The 15807-nt window shown below is 43.5% G+C and overlaps 1 protein-coding gene across 5 annotated transcripts in view; it reads left to right on the forward strand.

The window, feature by feature from the left end:
- RECK (reversion inducing cysteine rich protein with kazal motifs) overlaps positions 1-13503 on the forward strand; it is a 73138-nt gene extending 59635 nt beyond the window's left edge. For all 5 annotated transcript variants that reach the window (XM_033858269.2, XM_019949123.2, XM_033858270.2 and 2 more), the window contains 6 exons: positions 796-967; positions 6658-6850; positions 8104-8314; positions 9508-9581; positions 10655-10810; positions 11642-13503. In XM_033858269.2, coding sequence (XP_033714160.1) covers positions 796-967; positions 6658-6850; positions 8104-8314; positions 9508-9581; positions 10655-10810; positions 11642-11863 — 1028 coding nt within the window. In that variant the 3' untranslated portion in view covers positions 11864-13503. The remainder of the gene's footprint in view (positions 1-795; positions 968-6657; positions 6851-8103; positions 8315-9507; positions 9582-10654; positions 10811-11641) is intronic.
- Positions 13504-15807: the final 2304 nt, after the last annotated feature.

The following is a 15807-nucleotide window of genomic DNA, read 5'->3' on the forward strand; positions in this document are numbered from 1 at the left end:
AGTTAAAATGATGTGGGGATGAAAAATGAACTAAGGACGTACACGGAAGACTTTTATTTATTTACTTACATCTAAATGTTTTGGGAAGTTGAACTTTACAACTAGCAGGATGCTTTTTCCCTGTAGTGTGTAGCCAGCCCCTCGTGTCCTGGGATAAATTACATTAATGACTGTTTAGCTAGCAGACTCTAAGGAGATTTTACTGGCCACAAAGTATACCACATTCTGGGGGACTCAGAGAGTGCCCCAGTCCACACAGGACTCAGAAGGAGATGTTCATGAAAATTCTTAAGTCTCAAGTCACAATAATTTCCCAAGTTACTACCTTCTTGTTCTTCCCCCTCCCTAAGGAGATGGAAGGAACCTATGTGACGCATTTACAACCTTCATTATTTGTCTTGGTTTTGATATTATCCTCTAACATTCTAGAAATCCCCTAAGCCAGAATCAAACATCTAAATTTCAGATTTTATATACCAGATTGGGAGAAACATTCTTTACTTTTCCTACCCATAGCTCTGTTCGTCTCTACCCCTGGAATCAAGATCCGGAGGCCCTCAATTAGCTGGCAATAAATGGAACAAAGGAAAGTCGTTATGCAGACAAATGGCTTTTCAGAACCTTGCCGCCTTTAAAAACACTGTCAGAGATTGGAAGGATTTTTTTTCTGACTTATTAAAATTGTATTTTAACCTGAGACCTCTGCGTGCTTGTTAGTGGTTTGCCTTAATTAGGAAACAAGAGGGGAAGGGGACCGTACAAATGCACATTGTTGAGGCACTCTCCTCCCTTCAGGTCTGCCCTGTAACTGTGCAGATCAGTTTGTCCCTGTGTGTGGGCAGAATGGACGCACTTACCCCAGTGCCTGCATTGCTCGCTGTGTGGGCCTCCAAGACCATCAGTTTGAGTTTGGATCATGCATCTCAAAGGATCCATGTACTCCTAACCCCTGCCCAAAAAACCAAAGGTAAGTCAAATGCCTCCTTATCTTTTTCAACTGAAGGTCACCACTTACTCTATACCAGACAGTGAAAATACAAAGATGAATTAAGGTGGTCTCTGCCCTGAAAAGTTGGAGTCTAGAGGGAAAGATCCAGGTAAAGCTGCTTGGTAACATGCTTTGATTGGGGGCCCAGAAGTTGAGCAGTTTACACAGCCTGGGGGAACCTGGGAAAGCCTCTAGAGCATGTGACAGTCGGCTGGAAAAACGAGGAGGAGACTGACAGCAAGGTTTACGGTGGAGGAAAGGTGGTGCTGGTGAAGGTAGAGAGAGTAACAGGAGCAAAGATCTTGGCTGCTGGAAACGAGGAGAGAGCGTGGTGTATGCCGGGAGCTAGAGCAGTTTTGTAAGACTGGAACAAAGTGTGAGGCAAGGAGAGGTGGCAGTTGAGACAAGAGAAGTAGATGCATTCTTGTTACTAGCTACCTATGCCTGATGGCAATAGGAAACATTCTACTTAAAACCTACCTCCATTGTAGGGATGGGACATGAGAAATCTCTGGAAGTGTAACTTCAGTATTTTATGAAGTTGTTTAGGGGCTCCTTTCTCTGCATTTTCCTCAGGAGCTCAGAGTGCAGTTGACCTTGCCTTAATGATGGATTTCTGCCTGTGGTGGCTGCAGGATGAGGGTCCTGATGATTCACTTAGGTTTCAAGCTTCTAGAACTGGAGTTTTCACTGACTACTTCAGAGAGCTGAGCAGGACATGTCCCAGTGCCACAGTCCTTGCCTTATGAAGGTTTTGTGGAGAACAAGCAACTGCTTCTCCATCCTGAAAATCCTGGTGCAGCATGAAGGGAAGGAAAGATCTTCTCGTGTGTTAAATTTATTTTAACAAGTTTAAATTCTCTTTTAGCAAAGAGAGTTGGTCACCCATCTAGCAAAGTTTACATCATGAAAACTAAGCCCAGAGAGTTGCTATGGAAAGAAGACAGGGTGCTATACATAAAGAAACATGATAAAGAAATAAGTCAAAAGGATAATATAGTTGTGTTGGGAGGTAGAATTGAGGGTTGTTTTGGTATTTGTTTGTTTCCCTCTATTTGCTAACCTTTCTGAATAAGGTTGGCTTGCTTTTATAATAAAACAATAAAATCTCAAAGTGGAAAGGGCTGGCTGGGTATAATACAAAATCAATATAAAAGAAAAGTTTGAAAAATGCAGCTACATGAAAATGAAAATTTTCTGCATGGTAGCAAACAAATGACAAACTGAGAAGAATCTCAGAGAAAGGGCTGATGTCCTTACAATATAAAGAACCCCTACCAATCAATATGAAAAAGATGAACAACCTAGTATAAAAATGGGCAAAGATCAATAACCAATAGAAAATGGACCAAGGATGTAAACATAGGAGAAGAAGTACAGATGGTTCTTAAACACTTGAAAAGATGCTTATATTAGCTGGCGGGGAGTAACTCTAGCTACTGTATACAAAATATCAGTGCTTTAACATAGTAGAAGTTCAAATACAGTCCATTTGGGTGTTCAGCAGGTGGCTTTCTACATGTGATTCAGAGACTTAGGATCCTTCCATCTAGCAACTCTGCTCCTACAGCCTCTAGTCCTCCTCTGTCCAGCAGACAAGAGAAGGGAGATGATGGAGGTTGCTCTTGAGAAGCTTTTATAGGCCAGGTTAAAAATTCATCTCTACTTCCAGCCACACTCCATTGTCTAGAACTTAGTCATTTGGCCAGAACTACTGCCAGGGAGGCTGGGAAATGTAGTCTAGATGTATGCCCAGGAAGAAAATTAAATGAATTTGATGAATGATCATCTAGCCGATCTACCACAATGCTTAACCTTTCTCATATTAAGAGAAATGTAAATTAAAGTAAAACTACAATTGTGTACCATTTTCTGTCTACCAGATTGGTAAAGGTAAAAAGTTTGATAACAAAATGTAGGCAAGTAGGCACTCCCATACAAGAGGATTTGGGGGTGAAGATTGGTACATCCTCTTTGGAGGGCAATTTGTCCAAGGCTACCAAAATTTTAAATGCACATACTTTTTGAGTCAGCATATATAAATGCTTATTCTTACATAAAATATCTCTGGAAGAATAAATAAAAATTGATAATAATGGTTGCCTCTGGGGAAAGGAATTAGGTGGCTGGGGCACAAGGAGTAGGAAGGAGATTTACTTTTCACTGTATATGATTTTGTGTCTTTTCACTTTCTACATGGGCTTGTATTATCTGTTCAAAAACTAATTGTTTAAAAAACAAAAAGTTGAGAATAAATAAATAAATAAAGTTATAGTCATTCATCAAGTATCTACTGATATACCAGGCATCTTTCTAAACACTAGGACACAATAGTAAGCAAGACAAAGTCCCTGCCCTGATTGTGTTTATTTTAATTTACCCCCCAGAGTCTCAGCCTTTCCTATTGATCCTCTTATTTCTGTACGTTCATATTGGTAATGTTTTTCCTTCCAAAATTACCAAATTTCTCCTGATATTCTTTGTTCTCATTCCTTCAATGTTAATAGATAGTGAAGTTCTAAATGTTCTTCTTTTTCATTATTTCTCTTCAAATGTCTTAAATTTCTGTAAAATTATTACTACATGCATTCTAATTTCTTTCTTCTAGTTTTATTGAGATAGAATTGACATATAGCACTATATAAGTTTAAGGTGTATAGCACAATTATTTGACTTACATGCATCATGAAATGATTACCACAATACGTTTAGTGAATATTCATCATCTTATATAGATACAAAATTAAAGAAATAGAAAAAAATTTTTTTCCTTGTGCTAAGAACTCTCAAGATTTATTCTGTTAACTTTCATATATAGCATTCAGCAGTGTTAATTACATTTATCATGTTGTACATTACATCTCTATATTATAACTAGAAGTTTGTATCTTTTGGCTACCTTCATCTAATTCTCCCTCGCCTCACCCTTTGCCTCTGGTAACCACAAATCTGATCTTTTTCTATGAGTTTGTTTGTTAGTTTTGAAGTATAATTGACCTACAACTCTGTGTTAGTTCCTGGTATACAACATAGTGACTCAGTATTTCTATACATTTTGAAATAATAGTTTAGTTACTGTCTTTCATCATACAAGGATATTATTGTACGTAGTTATCAACTATATGCCCCATACTGTACATTTAATACCTGTGATTCCTTTCTTGTGCAGCTGGAAGTTTGTACCTCTTAATCTCCCACACCAATTTCTCTCCTCTCCCCACTCTCCTCCCTCTGGCAACCACCCGTTGGTTCTCTGTATCTATGACTCTGTATCTTTCGTTATGTTTGTTCATTTGTTTTGTTTTTTAGGTTCCACATATAAGTGAAATCATACAGTATTTGTCTTTCTCTGTCTGACTTATTTCACTTAGCATAATACCCTCTAGGTCCATCCGTGTTGTCACAAAATTTCATTCTTTTTTATGGCTGAGTAATATTCCTGTGTGTGTGTGTGTGTGTGTGTGTGTGTGTGTGTGTTTGTGTGTGTGTGTGTGAGCGCTCACACACACACGAAGTTTCCCTTTCTCTACATCCTCACCAAGACTTATTTGTTGTCTTTTGGATAATAGCTATTCTGACAGGTGTGAGATGATATTTCATTGTGATTTGACTTGAATTTCCCTTATGATTAGTGATGTTGAGCATCTTTTCATGTGCCTGTTGGCCATCTTTATGTCTTCTTGGGAAAATGTCTATTCAGATCCTTGGCCCATTTTTTGATTGGGTGTTTGTTTTTTTTGATGTTGAGTTGTATGAGTTCTTTGTATATTTAGGATATTAACCCTTTATCAGATATATCGTTTGCAAATATCTTCTCCCATTCAGTAGGCGGCCTTTTGATTTTGTTGATGGTTTTCTCTGCTGTGCAAGAGCTTTTTAGTTTGATGTAGTCACATTTGTTTATTTTTGCTTTTGTTTCCCTTGCCTGAGGAGACATATCTAAAAAATATTACTAAGACTAATATCTAAGAGCATACTGCCTATGTTTTCTTCTAGAAGTTTTATGGTTTCAGGTTTTACATTTAAGTCTTCAATCCATTTTGAATTTATTTTTGTGTATGGTGTGAGAAAGTAGTCCAATTTGATTCTTTTACATGTAGTTGTCCAGTTTTCCCAACACCATTTATTAAAGAGGCTGTCTTTTCCCCATTGTGTATTCTTGCCTCCTTTTTCATAGATTAATTGCCCATATAAGAATGGGTTTCTTCCTGGACTTTCTATTCTGTTTCATTGATCTATGTGTCTGTTTTTGTGCAGTACCATACTGTTTTGATGACTGTGTAATATAGTTTGAAATCAGGGAGAGTGATACCTCCAGCTATGTTCTTCTTTCTCAAGATTGTTTTGGCTATTCAGGGTCTTTTGTGTTTCCTTACAAATTTTAGAATTATTTGTTCTAGTTCCATGAAAAATGCTATTGGTATTGTTATAGGGATTGCATTGAATCTGTAGATTGCCTTGAGTAACATGGCCATTTTAACAATATTAGTTTTTCTAATCCATGAGCATGGCATATCTTTCCATCTTTATGTGTCGTCTTCAGTTTATTTCATCAGTGTCTTATAGTTTTCCAAGTACAGGTCTTTTACTTCCTTAGTTAAATTTATTCCTAAATATTTTATTCTTTTTGATGTGATTGTAAATGGGATTGTTTTCTTAATTTCTCTTTACGTGCATCCTAATTTTAAATCCCATCGGAAGAGGCAACCACATTAGTAGTAGTGATGGTGGTGGTGGTGATTTCAGTGCAGGAAGCTTATCTCTAAAAAGAATAGAAGCAATTTCCTTTGAAATTATATGATGCTAGCTAATACATTCTTCTCCTTTTACTTTATAGACTAATATTTGTATATCTTATTATTTCAAATACCCAGTAAAAGCTAAACATTTTCGTAGGTCTTATCTTGTTATAGAAAATTATAAATACCCTTTATAGAAATGAGGGAGACAAAAAGAGTCTAAAGAAGAAAAGAACCATCCTCCCTAACCCCTCTGAAGAAGTTCAGGGATTGAGAATGGAGCAAGGTTCAGGTATTACTAGGAAAACCCAGCTTCAGGGGGTGGCATTCTCTCAGTGATTCACTACCAGCCAGCATCAGGTCCTCAGCCTTGTAAGCACAGAAACCTGAAATTTTCAGCACATACTGTGAAGCCTTCTCTTAAGATAGACTCATATTAGCCAAGCTGATAATTAAGCCTCTGAAAATGCTCCATTTATTATTAACGAGAAGGCCTCCAGCATTGGGCCCCAGCCCATTTGATGGCTTCATGTCATGCCTCTTCCACCCCAAGCATACTTTGCTCCTGCTCTCGGGGTCCCCTGCCCTCTCCCCCAGCACCACAGGGTTTCAGGCATCACACCTTTGCTCTGCTGCTCCCTCAGCCTGGCAGGCCTTCATCCTCCTGGTTCTACCTCCTCCCGGTGCTTTCTCCAGGCTCCCCAGTCAGAATGACTCATTCCCACGATCACTTGGTGTGTGATTTTCTACCTGATAGCCTGCTTTACATGCGTGCTCGACTCCCCACTCTCCATAAGCTCTTGGGCACAGGGACTGTTTCTGATTGCTCTCTTACTTTCTCCTCAGCCTCCTGTGCCCCGTCAGTGCTTTGCCGGCCCCACCATGGTCCCTTACGACACTGGCTCATGGTGCTGCGTTTGTGTTTTTCAGATGCATACCCAAACCACAAGTCTGCCTGACAACTTTTGATAAATTTGGATGTAGCCAATATGAGTGTTTGCCAAGACAGCTCACCTGTGACCAGGGCCGAGATCCTGTTTGTGATACAAACCACATGGAGCACAGCAATCTCTGCACTTTGTACCAGAGGGGGAAGAGCCTCTTATACAAAGGCCCGTGCCAGGTACCACTGTTTACCTGACAAACCCAAGTACACTGAGCATGAAATCAGCTTATGATCTTTTACACATGAATCAGCAGTGAGACCCCTTCAGGGTCTGCTGTGGATCCCGTCAAATCTAGAGCACTCAGTCCTCCACCAAAAATGAGCCACCCCGAGGCTGGCTTTTCCTCCTAACACTGGAGGGCCCCCTTGCTCATGTGTGAACCTTTGCACATCTAGTGTACAGAGCAAGAAGAGGGAGGCTTCTTGCCGCCAACCATTAGGAAAAGAATTTAAAGTCTCACACGCCTGACATTGGTCAGCAGCATCTTCACTTCCCCTAGTTCTGCGGGCCCTCATTAGAAAACAGCCCAGGAAGGATGCGAGGTAAAACAACGAAGAAAAGAGCTCTTTCCCCACTCTTCCCACTGAAGTCCCACCTGAGGTATGAAAAGTGACTGAAAATTTCTCTGAAACTTAATGTTGTCTTACATCAGTTTATCTTTCAGTCTTTGAGGGTCGTGAAATCTGTATTCATGTTAAAAATAACCCCAAGGACAACCCCACTGAGGCCTCCCACAGTACCACTGATCTATGGGCTGGGCCCTCTGCCTGGGGGAAGCCCAGCCTTGGGCCAGCACCCCCTGCCCACAGCTGGCTGACACCGGACCTGCTGGCTGCTCATTTCCTGGTCTTCATTGTCGGAAAATCCCTTCAGGTCATCCCCCTGGGCTTGTTTCCCCTCAGAGATCATGTTCCAAGTGCACTGATACCTTTACTCTGAATTCCCAGTCTTCTCTTCCTGTTGTTCCCTGTTCCTGGCTTCAAGTTTTCGCTTCCATGTTCCTAACCTACCTCATGGAGCCAGTCTGTCTGCTCTCCTGATCTCTCCACTCTTCCCTCTCCTTATCCCAGCATGAAATGATAAGGCCTCTGAATTTGCATGAAGATTGGTCTTGTTTTCTTCTAACAGGTTCTTCTGGAATAAAGGAAGTCTGGAGGGAGGGAGGATTTTTATCTCATATCAGTTCACAGAGAATGAGTACCCAAGTCCCAGAGAGGCTGAGAAAAGTAATCTCTTCAATTCATCTTGGGACACCCTATTGCCCCCAGCCCCACCCCACGTTTAGCAACCTCAGGAGCTTACTTCAGAGGGTCCAAGAATTTATACTGTCTTTCTTCCTTCCTGAAAATAGGGAGACCTACTCTGCACTCTTGGTTAGGAAAAGTGCACCACAGAGGTTTACAGGCTAACTGTGCTTTCTTGCCCTCAGCCCTTCTGCAGAGCCCCAGAGCCCATCTGCGGGCACAACGGGGAGACCTACAGTAGCGTGTGTGCTGCCTACTCGGACCGGGTGGCGGTCGATTACTATGGGCCCTGCCAGGCTGTCGGGGTCCTCTCTGAGCACAGTTCTGTCACTGAGTGTGCTGCTGTGAAATGTCCTTCGCTCTCAGCGACCGAATGCAAACCCATCATCCCACCCGGTAGGCTGGCAGTATTTGGGGTGGGGCAGGGGTGGAAGCGGGAGGATTTGCGTATCTGTCTCCAGAGAGTGAGTCACTGAGAAGAGAGATGACTAGTGTGTTTAAACTTCAGGAAGTCTTGACTCCAGCTGATGCTGATTAGATGCATTACTCTGGGCCAACCTTAAAAAGCTGTGGATCTGCCTTAGACATCATCTGGTCTGGTGATTTTAAAACAATGTGGAAAACTTTTTTCAATCCTGCCTTAAACACCAATAGATAAACAGCAATATTTAATTGCTAGAATTACGGTTATTAGTTCAAATGCATAGTGTTTGCATATTATAAAGTTAATGAATAAGGAATTGGTTACTAATGAATGAATAATTGAAGTAGTTTTGATGAAGACAAACATTTGAAATTGAGAAAAACAGAAGATGGTTGTTGTCTTAGATTGGCCTTAGCATCTAATTTAATTGTTTTTGTTGCATATAATCAAGAAAGTCTTGTTTCGTACAGGCTATTATAAGTGGTGACAGTTTTCAAACAGCTTACCTTACAGTCTCATACTCTTCGGTTAGACAGAGATGTCAGAAGAGACTTTATCCCAAGTCTTCACAGAACAGATTAACCTGGAGTCTAACAAGTTCATTCCTCTGTCCATGAACTCAGCAAATGTTTCTTGAGCTTCCACTATGTCCTAAACACCTTCTAGGCACTGGGGACACAGCAGTGAGCAGAACAAAGCCTCTTTCCTCCTGGAGACCACGATCTGACATTTTATTATGGTCTAACAGTTTAAAATAATTTTTAAAATTAAATTTGAATTAAACACTCATGGAATCCCTGAAACACTTGCTCCTGTGTTTCGCAGACAGGAAACACTTGCCCGGGATCACACAGTGAGTTCTGAGCAGGGCAGGGTCTAGGCCCTGCCTGTCTTGAAAGGCCAGCTCTCCCTGTGCTGTATTAAACCACAGCTGCCCCACCTGAGAAGTAGCACAGGAGGAAAGCAGGGATGGAGGAAGGATTTCGGTAAATGTATAGAGTATAAGACTCCAGGTTGGTCAGGGAACATATCTAAAAGTGCAGTCATCAGGAAGGACTGCTGTGACTTTCCCAGCACAAAATGAAGGGCTGGTCATTTCACCAACTATTATGAATTCTCTTTGTTTCTAATTCTGAACACACATAAAATGGTTTCTGTTATACAGGTGCTTGTTGCCCGTTATGTGCTGGGATGTTAAGAGTTTTATTTGACAAAGAAAAACTGGATACTATTGCTAAGGTAGGTTGCTTTATGTGCTATGTACTGTTGAAACCTTATCGATAAACCTGTCAGTAGTCCTACAGACAGAATGAGTCATGTCATTTATAGATGAAGAAACTAATTTGCACGGGAGCAACTTGCCCAAGGCCGTATAGTAGCTCACAACCAGGAGAACTGGGGTTTGAACTCAAGGTGTCTGGCTCCGTCCTGTGCTCCTTCCCTCTACAGCCTGGCTGTGTGGTGACCTTGCTCTGCAATCCATCGGCCCGGGCCTTTCTCAGAAAAGGTCCCCTGCCGGCATAGTGGAGGCAGACGAGGCAGCCAGGGACTGGTCACGCCCAGATGGTCTCAAGGTTGCCAGCCCTCACATGGTCCCCATGCCGCCGGGGGCTGCGTCCAGAACCGGCCACATTCCTCTGATGGTTTTGCCTCTTTCCCTTTGCTGTATCATCACTTTTTCTGCTTGCTGTTTTAGAGACTTGTCTCTAGAAATGTAGCAGCCAACACCTGCCACTACCTAGAAAATTATGTCCATTTCTATGAAAACACCTGTATTTTTACAGGAAGGCTTTAATTAATTTCCTGTGGCGTCCAACTCAGAACTGTCCCTTAAAAAAGTGCTACTGGGGCTTCCCTGGTGGCGCAGTGATTGAGAGTCCGCTTGCCGATGCAGGGGACACGGGTTCGTGCCCCGGTCCGGGAAGGTCCCACATGCCGCGGAGCGGCTGGGCCCGTGAGCCATGGCCGCTGAGCCTGTGCGTCCGGAGCCTGTGCCCCGCAGTGGGAGAGGCCACAGCAGTGAGAGGCCCGCGTACCGCAAAAAAAAAAAAAAAAAAAAAAAAAAAAGCTCCTCGTGAGAGTGTTTATCTCAGCCAGAAAACTCAGCAGTCAGAAAACAAAAACAACAAACCCGTTGGAATGGGCTCTGTGGATATTTTAGAATTCAGGCAGCAAGGCCCTGTTGGGGCCCCGCACTTAGGGGTTCCTTGGTTAAAAGAGCCTCTGTGGCTTAGGCAAGGTGGCAAGGCAGCTTAGGCAGTAATAAGGAATTCTTCTTTTTTTTCAGGTAATGAATTTTTTTCTCTCTCTAGGTGGCAAACAAAAAGCCAATAACCGTTCTGGAAATACTTCAGAAGATCCGCATGCATGTGTCTGTCCCACAGTGTGACGTATTTGGATACTTCAGCATCGAATCAGAAATTGTGATCCTGATCATTCCTGTGGATCATTATCCAAAAGCTTTGCAGGTGGGGTTCAGCACATGTTGTGCAAGCATCCTGTTACTTTCAAGTATGGAGGCCTTGGGAGGGGGTGAGGGCAGGAGGAAGGAAAGCATGGCAGTCTCTGAGGGGCGGAGCTGCACTAGGTTAGCAGTGGCCAACAGAACGCAAAGGAGTGGGAGAGGGCAGAGGTTGAGATGCTGTGACTCAGAGCGTGCAGAGATGGAAGGCATCTGCTCATCATCCAGACGAGGAGGCGGCTGAGGCCCAGGGAAGGCAGGGACTGACACAGGTCACGCAGTAACAAAACCAGGACCGACTCCTGTCTCCCGAGGGCTGTGCCCCCACTGGGGAGGAGGAGCACACCAGCGCTGGTCTTATGGGCCAGCTCACAATCTAGAGGTGAACTTCACTCAGGAGGCCCAAGTTTCAGTGTCAACATAGTGAGGGCTCCAGTGAAGGGGGTGAATACAGCCGTTTATAAACTGCCACAGTTAGGAAGCTCATTAAGTCTAATTGCTTTCCTCCTGATGTGTCGGTGGGCATTGAAAGGCCACTCCCTGTGACTATGTTTAAGCTTGAAAAGATAACTTCTAAGCATGGAGAAGGGGTGAACAGGATTGTGGGAAAAGAAAGGGCAGTGGCAGTGTGGGTCATGGCTTTTTTCATTTGATTTCCATTGATGCAGTTATTTTTTGTGTAATAAATTGAGACTATTAAAATGTTACTTTGGCTAAGAAAAGAAGGACAAAGAGAAAGCCTATTCCTGGTGTTAGGGTATTTGTGGAATTTGTCTGACTTGACCTTTTCATGGATTCTGTGATTTTATATTAAAAGAATCTGATTATCCTCTCCCAGATTGAGGCTTGCAATAAGGAAGCAGAGAAGATCGAATCCCTTATCAACTCCGACAGCCCTACTCTGGCGGCCCACGTCCCTCTGTCCGCCCTCATCATTTCTCAGGTGCAGGTCTCCAGCAGTGTGCTTTCGGCCGCTGCCAGCGCCCAGCCTCCCTGCCACTCCCACCTCTTCCTCCTCATCCTGGGTCTCGCCTTGCACAGGGTCTGGACACACAACTGACTGCCCATGAAAAGTGCAAAATATTCCTCGATCTAATCTTTCTACTTTGGAAAAGACGTACAGGACTGCTGGTTTATAGTTGAATAGTGGCCAAGTCAAAGCACTTGTCACCTCTAACCTCTATGCACCACACAGTATTTTTCTTAATCACCAGTGTTAGTAAGGGTTTTGTTTTGTTTCTACAAATGTTACAATACGTTCTTCCAAATACTGATGAAAAGAGGATGTCTCCTTCTGGCGGATCACTGCCTTACAATTTACATTTTGCTCATTAGATGGGTCCCCCACTCTAAAACAAATTCTATATCATTGGTAAATGAGATGATCACATTGTAGAAATATAGCTCACTTTACTGTGGGCTTCGTATCACAAAAACTTCATTTCCAAGTTCTTTTTAGTATTAAAGTGCCCCTAGCGTGTGTGTTTGTTTACAGATATTCCCTACTCTGTCTAGAAGTGAGGGGTCAGAGCAAAGAGCCACTGCTATTAGAGTATGAAATAAAGATAAGTCATCTTTGGAATTATCATATAAATCATCAGGCAAATTTAATTTACAGAAATCTAATTCAGGATTCCATTTAATGTGGTAAGCAAAAGCAAGCTAAGTAAATGGCACTCATACAATATATTGTAAGTGACAGTCTCAGTGGTTCCTAATGTGTGTCTGTGACTTTTGTGAAAGGGAGAAGTTATATCCCATCAAAGCGACTTGTATTATGCATTTTTATATTAACCAGATGTATATTCTTTGGTATCATCCAAGTTAAATTTAGAGTTTTTAAAGATTGACCTTTAAACCAATTGCTGCTACTTATGTAATTGCCAAAAAGTGAAATAATTAGTAGTTCGTGTAAATAATACATGATTTTTCTATTTTATTATGAAGAAGGTGAATAGCCATATTTGTAAAATGACAATCATGTGTGTTAACCCAGTACTTTCCGTTCATGAAGACACATTTGCTTTTTGTGATATGCACAGTGTAGATAAGTGTTCTGTTTGACTTTCTTTTTTGACATAGAATTATAAAGAATTGTGGTTTATATATTTAAAAGTGTCAATCTAAGTTTGAAAATGTTTGCATGTTGTCTAAGAAATTGAATACTTTGAATGTGTTTCACAGTTTGAAATAAGCTATTCAGTGTAATACTTCTTGTTTATATGCACCTAAGCTTAGATTTTACATGAAGTGTTTTTTTCAGTGTTATATGTACCTTCTGAAAAATATAGGGATATGCATATTATACCAAAATGTTGTTTAAAAGTGGGCACTTAGGGCTTCCCTGGTGGCGCAGTGGTTGAGAGTCCGCCTGCCGATGCAGGGGACACGGGTTTGTGCCCCGGTCCGGGAAGATCCCACATGCTGCGGAGCGGCTGGGCCCGTGAGCCATGGCCGCTGAGCCTGCGCGTCCGGAGCCTGTGCTCCGCAATGGGAGAGGTCACAATAGTGAGAGGCCCGCGTACCGCAAAAAAAAAAAAAAAGAAAGAAAGAAAGAAAGAAAAAAAGTGGGCACTTAAAGCTTTCAAAATTTCTCAGTGGTGATGTAGCATGTTTGTTGCAATTGCTTTTTCTATATAAATGTCTTCAATGCAATATACTGGAAAGCTTTTCTATTTTAATAAAATAATTTTATATGATTATGTGTATTTCCAAGCAATGTGCACATTTTAAATGAAACCACTGATCACTCTTGGGCAAGCTATGTCCTTTGCTTTGGAATAAGAAGTTATGGGAGTGTTATTACTCCAAACCTGGGAAAGTGGAGCAGATGGAACAGAGCTGGTCAGAGCAGACCCAGGCATGACCAGAGGCCAGGCTGTGGCAGAAAGTCAAGTACAAAGACCCCAGCTTTAGGTCTTCAGGACAGAGAGAGCTTCAGGCCCTCCAAGACCAGGAACAGACTAGGGAGTTCTGCTCCCCACTGCCTCGGCCCAATATTCCAGCCCCAGGATATGTCCTGGGAAAAAGGGAACTGGTCAGCAGGCCCGAAAGGTTCTGTCAGTCAGCAGAGGCTAAAGCCCCAAACCTCCATCTTGCTCCCATCACATGTCTGCTGTGGGTCAGTTGCGCTTCTTCTCTATACTGTCTTCGCTTCTGGACCCACCCAGTGTCCTCACAAAGAGAAGAAGGAGACGAAGAAAACCACAACTGGCCCTTAGGTCTCTGCTCAGAAGTGGCACTGTCGTTTCTGCCTACGTCTTACCAGCCCAAGCAAGTCACTCCCGAGTTCAAAAGGTAGGGATTTGTCGTCTTCTGGTGTGTGTGTGTGTGTGTGTGTGTGTGTTGGCAGGAGGCAGTAGGGAAGGAGCTGGGGGTGGGACCATGAGTATTTTGAACAATGATACAGTATACTGCAGAGGCCCTTTCTCATCAGGATAGGACAATAGCCAGGACTGACTAAATTTCTTATTATAAAAGCAGTAGAGGGGCTTCCCTGGTGGCACAGTGGTTGAGAGTCTGCCTGCCGATGCAGGGGACACGGGTTCATGCCCTGGTCTGGGAGGATGCCACGTGCTGCGGAGCGGCTGGACCCGTGAGCCATGGCCGCTGAGCCTGGGCGTCCGGAGCCTGTGCTCCGCAACGGGAGAGGCCACAACAGTGAGAGGCCCGCGTACTGCAACAACAACAAGAAAAAAAGCAGTAGAATGAGAGAGGTGCTTGGGTTTGGGGGAGAGGGAATATCAAGGGAGGAAAAGATCTAAAGGTTGGTCCTGCCCTGAGGACACAATCACACAATTATGAGAACTCTGACGATAGATAGTCACTGGCCAAACAAGCCCAGTGCTGGTCAATTCAGGCGATGGTGCTCCTCACTGGCCAGTGGCTGTGGTGATCACAGCCAGGCTGCCTCATGGACAGGGTGTCAGTGGCTTCCTGGCCTTGAAGCAGGACAGAGCCCCTGCTGGTTGGCTCTGCCCAAGTGTGTCAGGCAGGCTAGCAGAGACCCTGTGGGAGTCAGAGGGGCTGTGGGAGAGAGAGAAATGAGGCCCATGTGCCCCTGTAATAATGCCAGGGCTTAGTAGCGGGGTGGTGGCCTGGAAGTCCAGGAGAAAACGGTTCTGCAGGATGGGGACAGTTTAGCAGGTGAGGTAACTGCATGAAAAGGGGACTCCAGAGAAAGATTCAGAGGCTCCTATGGCCATGGGTGATGAGGCCAAGTCTCTAGGAAACAGATGAGATGGCCCCCTATCCAGCCTACAGGAAGTAATTGGACAGGAATGGACCCTAGGAGAGTCATAGGCCTGGCCTGGGTCACATGCTCACCTCTGTGGCAGAGAAGGAAAATCAGGAGAGCTTCAGCCCCAGCTAAACCAGATGGAATGGATTTCTCACAGGAAACAGCGCAGTTCCTAGAAGAAACCTTCTGCTAGATGTGTCCTCTGGGGTGTGTGCATCTCTCACAGGCCGTTAGCCCCCAAACCAATCCAGCCTGGGAGCACAAAGCTATGCCTCGCCCTCAGGCCGGGCGCACACCTGGAGCTGTCAAACTGTCAGCCACCAGAGCCCAGGAACAACCAACAGGGTCCCTGTGAGACTGACCTATTGAAAAAGGGAATTATCCAAAGTGATTGATAATAAAGTAATTGTTATCCACAGAGCAAAAGTGCCAACAAAAAGGAGAGAGTGATGAGTGCAGAAATTTTAAATCAGTACAGAAAAGAAGCAAGCCGACTTGGGGAAGATTCTGCTTGCCTCCTGGGTGCCTCGCTCCAGAGCAAGCTCTATCAGGGAGCTTCCCAAGGGCTCCAGGACCCGGGACCCGGGCTTAGGACTTGATTGGCGCTGGATAACACTAAACTGTGAGTCCCTCCTAAGTCATTTTTCTGTAAACCAGGGACGGCCAATGCATGTCATTCATGCCACCAAAGCGTCATTTGAGGGCTCCGTCATGGTCTCCTGGTGGTTGTCTCCGCTCCAAGCCGAGCTTCAAGCACAGTGTTC

Source organism: Tursiops truncatus, chromosome 6 (assembly GCF_011762595.2).
Source record: "Tursiops truncatus isolate mTurTru1 chromosome 6, mTurTru1.mat.Y, whole genome shotgun sequence".
Lineage (NCBI taxonomy): Eukaryota > Metazoa > Chordata > Mammalia > Artiodactyla > Delphinidae > Tursiops > Tursiops truncatus.